This window comes from Narcine bancroftii, chromosome 4, assembly GCF_036971445.1.
Source record: "Narcine bancroftii isolate sNarBan1 chromosome 4, sNarBan1.hap1, whole genome shotgun sequence".
Classification (NCBI taxonomy): Eukaryota; Metazoa; Chordata; class Chondrichthyes; order Torpediniformes; family Narcinidae; genus Narcine; species Narcine bancroftii.
In genome coordinates this window covers 26496079-26514420 of record NC_091472.1, presented here as the reverse complement: position 1 = coordinate 26514420, position 18342 = coordinate 26496079, and the positions used below count along the sequence as shown (strand labels likewise).

Genomic DNA, 18342 nt, shown 5'->3' with positions numbered 1-18342 from the left:
GAAAGTGCAGTTGCTTGTTGTACCTTCCAAATAAGTGAAGAGATGCTGTGTGTCTAGGATATGTCACTTGTTAGGTGGACTCCAAGGAACTTTGTGCCCTCTACTCTCTCCATTGATGTGTAGTGGAGGGTGGTCATCTCTAGTCCTCCTGAAATCCACAGTCATCTCCTTTGTTTTATCGACATTGAGACTCAGGTTGTTATTCTCAGACCATTACATTAGATTTTCCACCTCTTCGCTATAGTGCAACACATCATTGTTGCTGATACGGCCAACTACTGTCATGCCATCTGAAAAAGTCGATGACTATTGAAGCTGGATCTCGTATTACAGTCAGTAGCATGAACAGGAACAGGCTGAGCACACATCCCTGAGGTGTTCTAGTGCTCAACATGACAGCGGTTGATTTTCTGCTCCTGGCCTGGACAGACTATGACCTTTCTGTTAGGAAATCCAGTTACAGAGAGGGATGTTGAGTCCCAGTGAGGACAGTTTCACCACGAGCCCTTGGGGAATGATTGTATTAAACATCAAGCTAAAGTCGATGAACAGCAGCCTGGCCAATGAGGCGTCATTTTCCACATGGGTTAGGATGAAGAGGAGGGACAAGGTGATACCATCAAAATACAACAGGAAAAAAAGGCCTGTCAGAAGGACAATGTTACAATAATCATGGGGGGTGGGGGGTGTTTGACATGAAAGTCAATTGGGAAAGTCAGGTCGGTGTAGGATCCCAGGATCGAGAGTTTATCGAATGCCTATGGGATGGCTGTTTGGAGCAACTTCTTGATGAACCCACCAGGGAATTGGCAATTTTGGATTGGGTGCTATCAAATGAACCAGAGGTGATGAGGGAGCTTAAGGTAAAGGGACCCTTAGGGGAGAGTGATTGCAATATGATTGAGTTCACTGTGAAATTTGAAAAGGAAAGGCTAAAGCCCAATGTGTCAATATTTCAATGGAGTAAAGGAAATTACAGTCATATGGCAAAAGTTGATTGGCAAAGCATACTATTAGGGAAGATAGCAGATGAGCAATAGCTGGATTTTCTGTAAAATATGAGGAAAGTGCAGGGCAGGTATATACCAATAGGAAAGAAAGTTGTGAATCGACAAATGATACAATTGTGACTGATGAGGGAAGTTAAAGCCAAAGTAAAAACAAAAGAGAGGGCATACAATGAAGCAAAAATTAGTAGGAAGATAGGAAACTTTTTAAAACTTAGAGAAGGCAAGTAAGAAGTTGGTTAGGAAGGAAAAGAGAAATTATGAAAGGAGGTTAGCAAAGAATATTAAAGAGGATTCTACAAGCTTTTTTAACTATATAAAGAGAGACAAGAATAGACATAGGAGAGACTATAATGGGAAACAAAAAGATGGGAGAAGAACTAAATGAATATTTTGGATCAGTCTTCACTAGACGACATTAGTAACTTACTTGACTCAAGGAAGTGAAGTGAGTGCTATCAAGATCATGAGAGAAAGGTACTTGGGAAGCTAAATGGCCTAAGGATAGATAAGTCAACTGGAGCAGATGGAATGGATCCTTGAGTTCTGAAGGAGGTTGCTGCAGAGATTGTGGAGGCATTGGAAATGATCTTCTAGGAATCAGGTAAAAACACAAAATGTGGTGGAGAAGTTCAGCAGGTCAAACAGTGTCCTTAATGTAGCAAAGGTAAAGATACATAACTAACGTTTCAGGCTTGAGCCCTTCAAAGTATGAGAAAGTGCTGGCAGGTGTCCAAACAAAAGAGTTGGGGGGGGGGGGAAGGGGTGACAATGGCAGGAGATGATAAGTGGAGAAAGGAGGGAGGGGACAGCAGCAATGTATCTTTAGCTTTGCTACATAAAGGATGCTGTTTGACCTGCTGAGCTTCTCCAGCATTTTGTGTTTTTACTTCAACCACGGTGTCTACACATTTTGTGATTTACTTAAAGGAATACATGGATTCTGGCATAGTTCCAGAGGACTGGGGAGGAGAATTGCAAATGTTAGCCTGCTGTTTAAGAACAAGGAGGCAGCGGAAAGGAAACTATTGCCCTATTAGTCTGTCGTCAGTCATTGGGAAGATATTGGAATCAATTGTCAAAAGTGAGGTTACAGAGTACCTCGAGGAGCATCACAAGATAGCTTCAGGTCAGCATGGTTTCCTTAAAAGGAAAATCATGTCTGACAAACCTACAATTTTTTGAGGAGATAATAAACAGGATAGACATAGGAGAAGCAGAGGATGTTGTGTAGTTGGACTTTCAAAAGGCCTTCAACAAGGTGGAACATACGAGGCTGCTTTAAAAAATGAGAGCTCATTAAATTACAAGAAAGATGGATAGAACATTGGTTAATAGGAATAAGAGAATCCTATTCGGGTTGCCTGTTCCGTAAGGATAAATGGGATGGAACTCAGTCGAGGAATATAATGCAAGTCGAAACCAACTAATTTATAGAAAGTTTGAATTGGTGTGAAAATTGGCCAAACATTGGCAAGTAACTACATTGTGTTGGAATTTTGAATTTGTTTAAACAAATGCCTTTGTACAAATAGCGCTTTCAGCTTGTGTGAAATGCAAATAATGAAGATGAAATCAGGCAAAGCAAACAGAAAACCTGCAGATACTGGAGTCAAGTGCAACACTCTGACATGCAGCATCTGCAGGAAGAGCTCAGGCCTGAAACATCAGTTACCCTTTGGATTGGATGCTGCATGGCCTACTGATTTTCTCCAGTACATTTGTGTATTGCACTGCTTATTTAAATTTCAGGCATTCATTTTCATAGGAATTTGCAAAACAGAAACTGGTTCTTCAATCCTTTTGGCCTGATGCATCCTTCATCACAGTTCTGCACTTCACCTCCATTGACTTGGCTTTCCTCCATTGACTTGGCTTTCCTCCACGTGCTTCCTAACAATTCGAGTGAAAGCTTGAAAATAGTTTGTCTTTTCAAGAAAGACAAATTAAAAGTTTGAATGTAGAATTGAAGAACCTTGGTCTCATTTTGCCTCATTGGTCTCATCTTGTTCTTTGAAGTTTTAATATTAATAAATCTACTTTGCAGCATTTGATGAATTAGTTGAAGCTTATAAGGAACAGACCAGAGGCTTGCTTGATGGTGGTGTTGATGTCCTCCTTGTGGAGACCATTTTTGATACAGCTAATGCAAAGGTAAGAGACATGCCATATCCTAGCTAATGCTGAAAGCAATCCTGAAACTATTCACCAACAAACTTTATCTTCCATTTCTAAATCCCTCAAATTTATATGTCAGTAGTCCTCCTGCAATCTATAACCTTTCTAACCTCAAAAGCCTTGGCTTTCATTTGTTCCAGGACTGCTTTGTTTTGGATGTAAACAACATGAGTTTGGGTCATTCTAGAATGCTGCAGTTGACCACTGTTGCAACTGAATGAGCTGCTCACGGCTGCATTGGAGAGGTCAGATTAGGGGAGAAGACCTCATCTACTTTCGTTTCAACCCGCAAGGGCAGGCAGAGAAAATGTGGGGTTATGGTGGCTACAACACTGGTCAATAATAATTAGGTGCTGGTATATTGTCTGAATTTAGTTTCCACTTTCCATTAGTGATGCAGGCTACCGGAATCAATTGTACTGCCAGAATCAATGCTCTGCTTGATCTAAATAGAGAAGATAATTTCTGGTCAGCATGTCTACTCAACCTGTTAGGTATTTGACAGAGGAATATATTTTCCAGTCTTTAATTTCAATTAGTTGAAGGTTATTACACTCTTGGAAAACAATGTGAATATCCACAATTTAAGATGAGGCTTGTGTCACTAATGTTATCTTCTCTTTTCCTAGGCTGCTTTATTTGCCATTCAGGAGTTATTCGCTGGGCAGTATGAACCCAGGCATATTTTTGTAAGTGTAAAATATTTTTGCATTTTTCTGCTTCAGTTTTCTCCTCAATGATCTTGATATTGCTGAAATGTTTGTTTTGATGTTCTACAGATTTCTGGAACAATTGTAGATAAAAGTGGGCGCACTCTCTCTGGTCAGACAGTGGAGGCATTCGTCATCAGTGTATCCCATGCAGAGCCACTTTGGTAAGATAACTGAACCTCAGCAAAAAATAATTGGATCTTTACTGCACCTTTCAAGATTAGGTATTTCACATCTAAAGTATGGCAAAACAATTTTTATTGTTTTGCCATACTTTATTGATGTAGAGGGAAAGAGAGAGAAGATCATGACCTTATTGCTGCTTTTTTTTTTAAATGTAACAAATTGGCAGTAAGTGATCCTAAGTTCCAAATTACAAACTGGAAATGCAGAAATCTGTGCAGAAAGAAATAATTTTTCAAGTCACTGATGTTCACTGCAATGTTAAAAATACAACCAAATGCCAAGAATACTCAGCTGTAATGTAGTTTGGTGGAATGAGTTATTTACTATATTTGCCATTTGTGCCAGTCTTTAAATACTTTGCACATAATATGATCCACTGCACCTGTTACACCGTCTGCAATGTGTAGCAACCATATTAATGATTGAATCTCGCAAACACATCTTTTAATGATATTCAAAAACATTATAAATTAGTCTGGATCTCTTTAAGAGATAATAGGGACTTCTCAATACTGTATCAACATCCATAATTGTTGTGCTGCAGTAATAGGCTAATTCTATTTTTGTACCATTGAAAAAATATATTTAAAATGTATTATTATTATTTTTTAATATGAAGCTTTTTGTGTTTCCTATGACAATTGATTTTATTTTCATAGAAGCCTCCTTTTATAATCTATCTCCAAGAGATGAAAGTGTCCTGAATGTCTGGCTGAAAAATACTTCCTGCATAACTGTAAAAGCATCAGTTAACAGTCAGCTGTTAGCACTGCTATCCCTGTGTATGATGTGTTTTCAAATATGTCGTAGTAAGCACATTCTGTATTTTTTTTTGGAAAGTTTTATTTTTCATTTGCATCAATACATGCATATAATTCTTCATCAAATAACAATACAATGTAATAAAAATTATACAGAATGATACATAAACTTTATTTTTATACCCCTCCATCCCCTCCCCACAAAAGAAAAAAATCTGAATTTATTTATCATTCACTATTCATATATTCCTAACATATTATTCTATCCTGTACATATTAATTGGGAGGAGTAGGTGTAATGGAGGATGTGGATGGACTCTTATTGATGAAATCCATATATGGTTTCCAAATCTTTTAAATATTCTCAGGCTGATTCCTTAAATTATAAGTAATCTTTTTCCAATGGTATATAATTTTGAATTTCCATATGCCATCTATCCAGCCTTATAAAATTATCTGACTTCCATGTTACTGCCATACATTTCCATGCCACCCCTATTGCTACACTCAAAAATTTTCATTGATATTTGTCTAAATTCAATTTAGTATCAGTGTTATGTAAATCACCAAGCAAAAATATTCTGGGATCTTTTGGTATCTGTATCTTCATAATTTGTCTCAATATTATATTCAAGTCTTTCCAAAATTTTCCCATTTTTGCACAAGACCAAACTGCATGGAATAAGGTTCCTGTTTCTTTGTTACCTCTGAAACATTTGTCAGAACAATTTGAATTAAGTCCATGTAATTTATACGGAGTGTAGTATAATCGTTGTAAAATATTGCATTGTACCATTTGATATCTAACATTGATTGTATTAATTACACTCTCCTGGCAAAATCTTGACCAGGCTTCATCATGAATTTGTATATTTAATTATTTTTCCCTTTTTTTGACTTATATAATTCCTTTATCTGCATTGTGTTGTAATTGTACATACATATTAGTAATAAATTTCTCAATAAATGTATAAATTATTAAATACTCCACTGTGCACTATTCCGGAAGTCTAAAATTCGTGCCTAATTTCAGGTCATTTTCTCTTACCGACATAGAGAGGCACCAGGTCACTTGACTCTCAATCTCCTTCCTCTATTCCTTCTCATCATTGTATGATATCTGGTCTTTGACTGTGGTGGTATCAGCAAACTTAAAGGTGGAATTGGAATAATACTTTGATGCACAGTCATGTGTCTAGAGCGAGTACAGTAGGGAGCTGAGTACACAAGCTTGTGGATATGATTGTGGAGGAGGAGTTGTTTACCATCTTCAGTGATTGCGAACTGTAAGACAGGAAGTCAAGGATCAGTTGAAAATGAACATGCTGAGGCCAAGGTCTCAAAATTATGTACAATCAAAACTTTTGGCTTATTTGGTGTAAATTCTTCTGGATTCTTGTCCTGCAAAGACTCAAAGTCTTGATTGATACCATTGATTGCTATATTCTTATTATCTGTAGTAAGACTGTCAAAGTACCAGTTTGTAGCGGCTACTATGGTTGAGCTACTCAAGAAATACAAACACATGCCAGAGTAGTCAACTCAAGACTGGTTTATTGAAGCTTTACAAGCGGCTTTTATTCCCTGCCTGTCCCGGGTTCCACAGTACAAGGGACAGCTGCTGGTCTATGGGACCAACAGGTTTAAATTGAGTCTTGTTAATGTCCCGTGCCTTTCGGCGGGGGACCCAGCTGATCAACGTGCTGTCCCTTGGCACTCGGTACTGCTAGCATGCCAGCCCTTAGGTGAGTTTGTGTACTGACGGTGGCAGTTCGCATTACCGCGCTGAGCGCCCGCTCGGCCTGCTACACAGCCACTACAAGCTAAATTAACTGTTATTTCTGAATTTCCGCCGGCAAACAGTGTAAAAACGAGAAAATGAATTTTTCATTTGTGTGGCAATTGATGTGTATATTTTCTGAAGAAATTATCAATAATTTACCATGTTAATGTGTTATTTTCCTGCAGCATAGGATTAAATTGTGCTTTGGGAGCTGTGGAAATGAGACCATTTGTAGAAGCAATTGGAAAATCCACATCTGCCTATGTATTATGCTATCCTAATGCAGGTTAGTAACTCGTGTTTTTAATTCAGTATGACAAATCAGTTTTAAAGAAGCAGAATAACATTTGGTAAATTGTTATGAGTGAGGAAACAGGTTTGGTAGGTCTCAAAGGCAAGGACACTGGACAGACTTTTGGTAGAGATAGATTTTATATGTTATGGGAAATGATAGCAGATGTAACACATACATGTGCACACACACAGTTTACAGCAGCTATGGGAACGTAATAGTGGACAATTAATAACAAACTTTGAGAAAGTAGCATGGGAACAAAATACACACACACGCACAATGAACTGGTACATATAATGATCAAGGAAAAAATCACTATGGTGCCCCACCAGCCCTTGATGGCTCTAGGCTACAAGGGAGACTAATTAAACACTCCCAACCCTTTTAACAGTGCACATCTTACCAACAGTTTCTCCAGTGCCCTTCCATGTTTCGAGGCCTGGAGTGAAGCAGGGTGGTCCCAAGCTGGAGAATCCAGCCCAGGTTGTTAGCAGGGAAAAATGGTTCAGTGCCAGGAGGATAAATCCAACTACAACAGCCAATGGCCCAAGGCCAAGTACAGGCAGAGTGGAGAGTCCAGTCCAGGTAATTTACATTGGAAAAAACAGCAAGGTATTCACTAATGGGTGGGGCAGAAGCAAACCTTGATTGGCAGCTGGTTTGTCCTCCGATTTTAGTGCAGATACACATGGTATATAGCTTTAGAAACTCTTACCGTCATTGAGGGAGTGGTTATTGTTGGCATGGGTTGAGTCAGAGGGGTGAGGCTTTGCCTCAACAGGCTTCGGCGAGAACAAGTAAGAGGTGAGGAATAGTAGAAGTTGAAATAAGAGAGGACCATCCTATTTGAGGAATAAAAAGGATTAATCAGATAAGCTGAAGGTAAGGGCAGGCTTTAGATATATATTTTGTTCCTCTAGTCATAAACAGTGGAATGGCAGCCAAGGCAGGGGAATGCACCTCTTGCAGAATATGGGTGATCAGTGAAGCAAGCAGTGCCCCTGATGAATTCATCTTCAAGAAGTGCATCCAGCTGCAGCTCCTGACAAGCTGAGTTAAGGCAATGGAACTGGAGTTGGATGAACTCAGGATCATTCGGGAGACAGGAGTTACAGGGACACTATCACACCATACAGGCAGGAGGAGGGTAGATGGATGACAGTCAGGAGAGGGAAAGAGAATAGGCAGGCAGTGCAGGTCACCACTATGGCTGATCCCTTCAATACCAAGTATACCATTTTAGATGAGGGTGGGAGGGGGAAACAACCTACCAGGGACAAGCCACAGCAGTCAGATCTCTGGCACAGAGTCTGGACCTGTGGCTAAGAAGAGAAGGTAAGAGAAGAGGTGAGCTATACTGATAGGGGATGCAATAGTTAGGGGAACAGATAAGAAGTTCTGTGAAAGAGATGGGATTCTCCAGCTTGGGACCACCCTGCTTCACTCCAGGCCTCGAAACATGGAAGGGCACCATAGGGAATCTTATTGCAGACTTAGGACTTGAAATTGGAGGAAGCTAATTGGGCCCTCAAGCATTTCTTGCCATTTAATAAGATTGTGGCTAATCTGATTGTTATATCTAAGCCTTATTCCGGACAAGCCATGGTAGCCTTTCACCCCTATATGTATCAAGTATCTATTTGTGTGTGCCTTAAAACATCTATTTCTTCTTTAAGCAAGGGAGTTCCAAATACCTGTGACTTTCTGAGAGGAAAGAAATGTCTTATCTGTTAAATGACTGATCCATTTAGTTTGAAACAGTGAGCTGTAGAGATTATCGCACAATAGGAAATATCTTGATGACAATGAATTTATTGTGATATGTAGGGTGCTGTACATAAGCATATATCTTGACTACATGCACTCTGTCAAAGCCATTTTGGATCCTGTATATTTAAATCAAGTCACCTCTCAGTCTCCTGAACTCCAGCAAATATAAAACTACTCTCTCCAATCTTTCTGATAAGACAGCCTAGCCATTCATCTAGTAAACTGTCAATGAACTTCCAATGGAGGTACATTAAATAAGGAGCCATAAACTGTGTGTAGGACTCCAGATGTGATGTTGTAAAAACACAGAAATGCTGGAGGCACTCAGCAGATCTCGCAGCGTCCAAAACCCACTGAGTTCCTCCAGCAATTCTGTGTTTACTACAATCAGAAACATCTGCAGATTTTCATGTTTCGCTCCAGTACTGTGATGTCACCTGTGTTTCTTCAAAGCACCCTGTCCTATTTTTGTCTCAAACTCCTCTCTTGATCAATTATGACTGTTAGCTTTCCTGATGACCTCCTAGACCTTAGTGAATGATTCACAAATAGCTGGGACAGAGTTCGGATCCTTCTGTTGAGGACTTCAGGAGGGGAAACCAAGAGAACACAAACGAAACCTCATTGAGGGGTCAGCAAAGGAAAGGGTTAGAAGATTGAATTCTTGGGTGTCAACATCTTTGAAGATCCATTCTGGGGTCTCTATATCGATGCAATCATGAAGAAGGCTTGCCAGAGGCTATACTTCATGAGGAGGTTGAGGAGGCTTGGTATTGCCACCAAATACGTGCAAATTTCTACAGGTGTACCATTGAGAGCATTCTGACTGATTTGCATCACTGTCTGGTGTGGACAGGAAAAGGCTGCAGAGTTGTGAAATTGGCCAGCGCTGTCATGGGCATTAATCTTCATCCCATTAAGGACATATACAAGAGGTGATGTCTCAAGAAAGCAGCCTCCATCCTCAAGGCCCTCACCCCCTTCTTACTGCTACCATTAGGAAGGATATACGGGACTCTGATGAACACCAAACAGTACAAAAACAGCTTCTTCCCCTCTGCCATCAAATTTCTGAATGAACAGTGGACCACAGATACTTTTCTTTTTTTTGCACTAAATTTTTTAAAACATAATTAATAGCAATTTTGCATCTGTAATGCTGCCACAAAGCAACCACTGTCATGACATGTTTATAACAATAAATTCTGATTCTGCAACTCAGAATTCTGGAACTTCTCAATATTTAGATAATATATCTTTTTAAATAATTCTTGCTAATATCATCCATCTCATTTTTCCCAATATTATTTTCCATTTGCCAGATCTTTGCCCAATCATGCAACTTATCCACAGTGTATCCTTCTCTGGCTTTTGAATTGTTACGAGCCCAGAGGACCCCATAAACCCAGCAGCAATAGATGTTCACCAAGACAAATGGGTACTTAAACAAAAGTTGATTTTAATTATCTTTAAACTTGAAAACAGAATCACACGTTAACTTAACTTAACTAACCTAACTTAATCCCCTTCTAATTCTAAGTGCACATGTATGTAATGTGTGTGTAAGTTGAGAGAAGATCTTTGGATCACAGTCCAATCTCACTTCTCATTCCTCCAAGTTCACTGGTTGCAGGCAATTCTTCTACTGTGCACAGAATTTAATATTTATAAAGTTCATCAAGATTTGGTGATTGAAAGGTAAATGGTTACCGCTCAGGAAGGTTCTTGTCAGTTTTCAGAGAGAGAGATATGTTGTACGATGGACATCCAGCCACCTCAGTGTCTTGCTGATGAAACTTCCTCCTTCAGGGTTTTCCAGATGATAACCTCTTTCTTTCAGGTCACCTCAGAGTGTGTTTTTGTTTCTCTTATTCCAAATGAAACATTAGACAGCCACTCCTCTCCTCTTGCATAAACCACAAGAGTTTTGACCAGGCTGTCTTCCAAATGGGGCTTTCCACAAGCTTGCCAACTTGTCCTGTTCCAGCCCCAGCTGCTGTTACTGCTGTAATACTGTACAAATGAACTCTGTCTCTGTGTGTGTGTCTCTCTCCCTTTCTCTCTCTCTCTCTCTCTCTCTCTCTCTATCTCTCTCTCTCTTCATTTCTCTCACTGAGAAAAAGCCTGTTTGACTCTGCTTGAAAAACCACATGACCTTCTTAGAACAACTCCAGACAATCTGCGGCTCCAACAAGATCTTTCATCTGTTGCCTTTTGTAAACAACAATCCATTAGTGAAGTCTCTGGGGCACTTTCCAAACCTCTTGCAAAAGCTGTGGAGCCAATAAGTCTTGCATTAGCAGAGGTCCAGTATTTAAAATAAGATCTGTTTTAAAGTGTTTGTATGTGACCTACTCGAACAAACCTTTCCCAATTTATCTCCCAAAAACATACCTCTATACTCTGTCACAGTATGTTCTCCTCACCACCTGCTTTCTGATCTATCAACAGCAAATTTGGCAACTATAGTTTGATTGGTTTGTGGAAAATTAGAGGGATCACCAACCAAGACTAGAAAAAGTCTCTGATTTTGCTTGAATTATGGAATAGTTTGTATCATTTGATATGGTATCTTGATATAAACTTTCATTTAAAAGTGGCATCTTTCCAGCATGCTTTTATTATAACATGTTGATATGTCAGTCTGCAAAACATGTTCTGCAAATCTGTCATGGGGTTTAAATCTCTGAAAAACTGGAAAATAGGTGGTGTGTGGAGCACTGAATCAATGGCCCAATGGCCTCAGGTGAGAAGAGTAGTGAAAAAGTTGCTTGTGGGACTGGCAAGGTAGTAGCTGAATCTTTGTGACAGAACAATGTGGTGGGGCCAGTGGGCTTAGCAGTTAGTGCAACACCTTTACAGCAAGCGGGACGGGGGTTCAAATCCCGTGCTGTCTGTAAAGAGTTTGTATATTCTCCCCTTGTCTCTGTGTGTTTCCTCCACAGGCTCCAGTTTCCTCCCACCATTCAAACGTTCCAGGGGTGTAGGTTAATTGAATGTAAATTTGGTGGCATGGACTTGTGGGCCGAAATGGCCTGTTACCATGCTGTATGTCTAAAAAAATTAGAAAAAAACACGAGAAGATGAGAAGATCCTCTAATGTGCACAACACAAATCATTGCATGTTAAGTTGTTCTTCATTTTTATTTTGATAATCTTGCCATTGGTTCATACCATACCAAGCTTTGGGGAAGTATTGTTAATGCAGATTGTTGGAAAATTACAGTATTTTTCCATAGTTTACTGAATATTGGAAAAGTTCAGCTAAAAATTGTTAAGGGTCTCGTATATCTCCATGATTTTTTTTGTTTAACTTTAGGACTTCCCAATTCATTTGGAGGCTATGATGAAACACCTGAAATCATGTCAAAACACCTGAAGGTATTGTTCATAATCTGAAATCGACTTCGCTTATATTCGCAAGTGTGTTCCAAGTCATCCTCACTCATTCCATTTCATTCTCAGTCTATATACTCTCGCAGGCATAGAGCACAAAAGTACTTTAGAGATAAAGGTCTCTAAGTAAGGCTAGAGATGCCATCAGTGTTTGAATTGAAATTCATCTGTTTTCTCCCCAAGGACAAAACGTAATTTTACATTTTTCTTTTGGGATGTAGGCATGGACTATAAGACTGTGGCTGTTGTACTGTTGTTTTTTCACAATGTTATATACACCTCATTAAAACTTATAGCCTCCTTCATTTAAAAAAAAACTCCACCCTAAGCAATTTCTCATCCTAACTGTGATTATCCCGGCCTGGTAGCAGATTCATAAATATCTTGTTCACCCTCTCATGCGACTTCACCCTTTCTATAGCATCTTGTTAAGAGCATAAGTAAGTTTTACACAATTTTGGCATAACCTCCTCATTCTTTTCATCTGTAGTTCAGCCAAGTATCCCTATTATGTTTCAATTGCATCTTAGCTACTTCCTTTAGCGATCAATGGACTTGCATTAGATAATCCTTCTATTACTCTACACTACAAAGCATTGTACCATTTATTGAGAATTATATGCTTGTCTGCCCCTCTCACATGCATTACTTCACATTTGTTTGGATTAGAACATGAGAAAAAGTGAGAAAATACTGATAGTCCTTTGTGCCAGCTCTACCATTTATCATCGATCCTCTATTTCAATGCTGTTTATCTCCCCTATACCCATACGCCTTGATTCCCTTAATATCTAGAAATATGTCAATGTCTGCTTTGAATAAACTTGGTGATTTCAATGGCGAGCTCTCCACTGGCCACCGTGACAGAGGTGCACCAAAGAAAAGGTACAAGGACTGCCTAAAGAAATCTCTTGGTGCCTGCCACATTGACCACCGCCAGTGGGCTGATAACACCTCAAACCGTGCATCTTGGCGCCTCACAGTTTGGCGGGCAGCAACCTCCTTTGAAGAAGACCGCAGAGCCCACCTCACTGACAAAAAGCAAAGGAGGAAAAACCCAACCCCAACCAACCAATTTTCCCCTGCAACCGCTGCAACCGTGTCTGCCTGTCCCGCATCGGACTTGTCAGCCACAAACGAGCCTGCAGCTGACGTGGACTTTTACCCCCTCCATAAATCTTCGTCCGCGAAGCCAAGCCAAAGAGAAAGAAGAGAAGACCCTCTGAGATACAGAACTTCAGCAGTCCATCACTCAGCGGCCTATCCAATGTTTGCAGCCTAAAACAGATGGTTGTCGTCTCCTCAGCGAAATGCCATCTCCTTCCTGCAACCAGCCTGTTTGAAAATTACATTTAGACATACAGGCACTTCGGACCCACAAGCCCATGCCACCCAAATACCTCAATTAATCTAAAACATCACCATACAAATGGAAGGAAGCCTGAGGAAATCCACATAGGCACAGGGAGAAGGTACAAACCTCTTACGACAACGCCTGATTCAAACCTGGTGGTGGTGCTGTTGATAGCGTTGCGCTAACCGTGCCAACTTGTTTTGAATAAAGAGCCTTCAATTTAGGGCTACACTAACCTGTTTCTTTTGATCACGTAATGCAGGAATTTGCCACGGATGGATTAGTGAACATCGTTGGCGGTTGCTGTGGAACAACTCCAGCTCACATCCAGTAATCTTCTTAATTTGTCAGTTGAAAACATAATTCAATTCAATATGCAAGAAGACAGGTTGCTTTTTATATAAACTTTCTGATCAGAGATACAAGCCAGTATTCAGTATTCTTTCCCACTGGACCATGAGGTTTTCAGGGTGTGATATGTTTTGCCCAGTTTATTTTTGTTTGTGTCCATTATCAATTTAAAGAAATAATAAATAATGGACGAACTGTAGATGCTCAGCAGATCAGACAGCATTTCCATCTGCCTCTCTGCTGAGGGATTTAGGTCCCTTCTCTTTAAATAATTTAGGATTCCTGTTATTTTATATTCTTCAGTAAGATCTTTCCTAATCTTCGTTCCAAAGGAAACTGAATCAGTGTTTCAGATTGATAACCTTTCATTGGAATATCTAAAATGTTAACTCATTCCCCTCTCTACTGCTGCAGTGTAACCTGCTGAACATCTCCAGTATTTTCTGTTTTTTTTTAAATTTCAGATTTTAACTATGTGCAATTTTTGCTTTTGGATAAGAAGTGATCACTTTTCTCAGTATTTTCTAGGGAGATTTAAATAGTGAACTTGTTATTAAAATAAAAATATTTTCAGCCCTTTACAATAAAAACTGATAAACCAGTCAAACAAGAGACACTGTGTAGAACATTTGTGTAGATGTGAACCAGTTGGCCCAAAATGGAGTTTATTTCTGTGCTCTAATTAAGTTTGTAATTTGACATGTTTCCTCTTTGTATTTTTAGGGCAATAGCAGAAGCCATACAGAAATGTAGGCCAAGAATTCCTCCTCCTCCTGTTTTTGAAGATTACTTGTTGCTGTCTGGTAAATAAATTGACAGTAAATTTGCTGATCTGTTCAATTTGTGTTCCTCTTGGAGGGATACTTGTACCCTCGGTTCAACCTCTCAGTGTGACAAACATTGTTAATTTTGAGTTTTAGTGAAATTATTTGATGAAAATGGAGAAAGTTCATTTTATTCAGGCTATTTATAGGATCTTTAGTGAACAGGTGCTTGGCACTGAGAAATGTAGTGTGTTATGCTGGTTTTGTATTGAAAATAGATTTCAGATTTATTGTCAGTACATATATGACATCAGATGCAACTCTGAGGTTCTTTCTTCTATGGGCGACGCAAAATTGGCATTTATTGTTGGTGCAAAAAAAACACTGCACTCACTGTACACATGTAAACAAATAAAGAAAATTAAACAAACTGTGCCACACAGAGAAAAAGAAATCAATAAAGTGCAAGAGTCCTAAAATGAATCCTGATTGGGTTTGTTGTTGAGTGTGATGGTTGAGGGGTAGCATCTGAACCTGATGGTGTGAGTCTTGTGACAACTATCTCTTTGCTGATGGTAACAGCAAAAACAGAGCGTGCGCTGGGTGATGTGAGTCCGCGATGATTGCTGTTGTTCTCCGACACCAACGTTCCCTGTAGATGTTCTCAATGGTGAGGAGGATTTTGCTTGTGATGTCGTGGGCTGTATCCACTAACTTTTGCAGTGCTTTACACTCAGGGGTATTGGTGTCCCCATACCAGACCATGACGCAGCCGGTCAGCACACTTTGCACCACACATCTGTAGAAATTTGCCAGGGTTTCCAGTGTTACTCCAAACCTCCACAAACTCGTGAGGAATTAGTGGCGCTGATATGATTAGATTAGGTTAAATTAGATTATGCTGAGACATATGATCTGAGAATGTTTCCAACTGGGTCAATTTAATACTAATTGTTCACATTTTACATTTACAGAACAAATGTTCTGAATATTGATCTATATTTGCTTTATACAGCATAAATAGCCATCATAATTTTATTGTATTATTTTAGGTCTTGAACCTTTCAGAATCGGTCCTTATACCAATTTTGTCAACATTGGAGAACGTTGTAATGTGGCAGGATCCAGAAAGTTTGCTAAACTTGTTATGGCGGGTAATTATGAGGTAAAGTGCAGTTTTATTTTCAAATTTCATTTTCTGTAAACTCATAAGTGTCTTAAAAACTAGTTAAATGCTTGGAATTCAACATCTTTGTGGCAAGAGGTAGAAAGTTTCTGCATAAATCCTACGTAAATCCCATATTGCAAGATGCATGGATTATTTAAAAGGTATATTGAGAAAGGGAAATATTCCCCTTTCTTTAACCCCAGAAACTGATAAAAGCATTCTCACAATGTTATTAGGTGTGGAGTTTTTGTACTTTAATGCAGTAGATATGGTGATCATTTTCCAAGACAGCAGAGAAAGTAACTTGTAGGTGATAATGTTCTTGTGTGCCTGCTATCCTTGACTTCTAGTTGTAACGATCGCAGGTTTTGAGAACTGGTGTCCAAGAAAGTTTGGTGAGATCTGCAATACACCATTTATAGATATAGCAGGGAGAGATGCTTTTGTGTTCAGAGATTCTACCTGAAGCTGACAAGTGCTTTCACCATATTGGTCGGTATCTTCATCTTTCAAGGAAAAGATTTCTTTAGAACACACTTTAAAATTGTTTCAGACTGGTAAAGAATACTTGCCCTTCTCTCAGAGCTAAGCCACAAGCGTAATTGATTGAAATTAAGCTGTGAATTGATATGTTACATTTTGTATAATGTTAAAAGGCTGTCATTCTGTAATTGTAGGAAGCCTTGAACATAGCAAAGATCCAAGTAAATAAGGGTGCTCAAATCCTGGATATTAACATGGATGATGGAATGTTAGATGGCAAGAATGCTATGATCAGATTTTGTAACCTTGTATCAACAGAACCAGATATTGCTAAGGTTAGTACAATAAATGTCCAAAGTCATTGTATGTGCTTGAGCTGAATTTCATCAAGATTCACCAGAACTCCTAAGCAATAGAATTAAAACTTGTCAATCAATGATATTGCTGAACAACTTTAAATAACGGCAAGCACATGTTTTTCTTTCGAAGGTGCCAGTTTGTATAGATTCTTCGAAGTTCAGCGTGATTGAAGCAGGTTTAAAGTGTTGCCAGGGCAAATGCCTTGTTAATAGTATCAGTTTGAAGGAAGGAGAGGAAGACTTTCTGAATAAAGCACGAATAATTAAATGGTTTGGCGCTGCTGTTGTAGTAATGGCATTTGATGAGAAAGGGCAGGTAAGTTGATTTGGACAAATGGCTGGTTATTGTTACAATGCACAGTAGGTGCTGGAGGAACTCAGCTGGTTATAGTCACGCTGCATTCTCTTTCTTATATATTTTATTTATAAATTTTAAACCACAATAATAATTGCATTACATTCAATTAAAAAATTATTTCAAAAAGTTAAACATGTGGTATATACCCCCCCACCCCACCATCCCACCTCCTCCCCCAAACCCCTAGAAAGAAAAAAGAAAAGAATAGAACATTTATATCATAAAGTCTAATATTGGAGGTTGCCAAGAAATGTGATCTTCAGAGAGTCTATTAAACATACAAATCTATAGATGGCACTTTCCTTGTTCTAATATATCCTAATTTCAAAGCATGAGCTATGATATCCCAAATTTCGATCTCTTTAATCCAATAATCAAATTCTGTGGCTGTTACTTTAGGTAGTTTTAATTCATAAATAAAACAGATAAACATTTTGCATTGTTTTGCATTAAGACTTTCAGAACAATGAATAACAAAATATTTTCTGTATAATAAAGATGTACAAATAACTTTTAAAGAGATAACCGTGCTTTAAAGAGATACAAAATGGTATTTAAAGAAATAAAAAGTTCAAAAAATAAATTCTTGTGCTCACACTTCCTTCACATCTTGTAGAATGAGAGCGGTTCGCCTGGCAGATATTACATCATAGTCACTATGGTAACTCTACAAACAATAGTTCTCTTAAAGAGACAGGCACAAAATTAACTAAGAGTTAAAAGCAAAAAGTTTTAATTTTAAAAAACCCACATTTGGTAAATATGGCTGCATATTTTCCAAAATACATGATATTTATTTTGTAAACTGGAAATAATCATCTCAGGTGGTATACAACTTTGAAGTTTTGCATGTCATCTTTCCATGCCGAAATATGTATCTGACTTCCATGATATTGCTATACATTTCCTAGAAACTGCAAGCCAATTTGTACAAATTTACAAATACATCGTTAATTTTAATTTAGGTCTCATAACATTAATATTACCCAATAAAAATGACATTGCATCCTGTGGGAACTTACACCCTGTAATTTTTTCCAAAAGGTTACCGACTTCCAACTAAAAATATTTAATTTCAGGATACTGCCAAGTAGAATGCAAAAAAAAAATTCAATGTCACGTCCAGACCTCAAACATAAATCTGATAATGCAGGATTCAATCTGTTAAGTTTTTGTGGAGTCAAATATAACTACTGCAACAAAATTATATTGAACTAACCTATACATAACATTTATATTTGTTGTCATATTATCCTTACATTATTCTATCCAATCTTTCTCATTTATTTGTCTGTTTAAATCCACTTCCCATCTTAAACTCGAGTTATGCCCCCCTATTTTGGGGACTTTCCTTTGAAGCAAAGACTTGCTGCATTCTTAAAGTGACTTAAAGTGTTAATCTACGTCAAATTGTAATTG

The 18342-nt window shown here is 38.6% G+C and overlaps 1 protein-coding gene across 3 annotated transcripts in view; it reads left to right on the top strand.

Annotated features, from left to right (window-relative positions):
* Positions 1–18342, top strand: part of mtr (5-methyltetrahydrofolate-homocysteine methyltransferase) — a 111061-nt gene that overhangs the window by 29605 nt on the left and 63114 nt on the right. For all 3 annotated transcript variants that reach the window (XM_069930980.1, XM_069930978.1, XM_069930979.1), the window contains exons 6-15: positions 3055–3161; positions 3815–3874; positions 3965–4059; positions 6811–6911; positions 12010–12071; positions 13703–13770; positions 14515–14594; positions 15608–15720; positions 16401–16541; positions 16696–16881. In XM_069930980.1, coding sequence (XP_069787081.1) covers positions 3055–3161; positions 3815–3874; positions 3965–4059; positions 6811–6911; positions 12010–12071; positions 13703–13770; positions 14515–14594; positions 15608–15720; positions 16401–16541; positions 16696–16881 — 1013 coding nt within the window. The remainder of the gene's footprint in view (positions 1–3054; positions 3162–3814; positions 3875–3964; positions 4060–6810; positions 6912–12009; positions 12072–13702; positions 13771–14514; positions 14595–15607; positions 15721–16400; positions 16542–16695; positions 16882–18342) is intronic.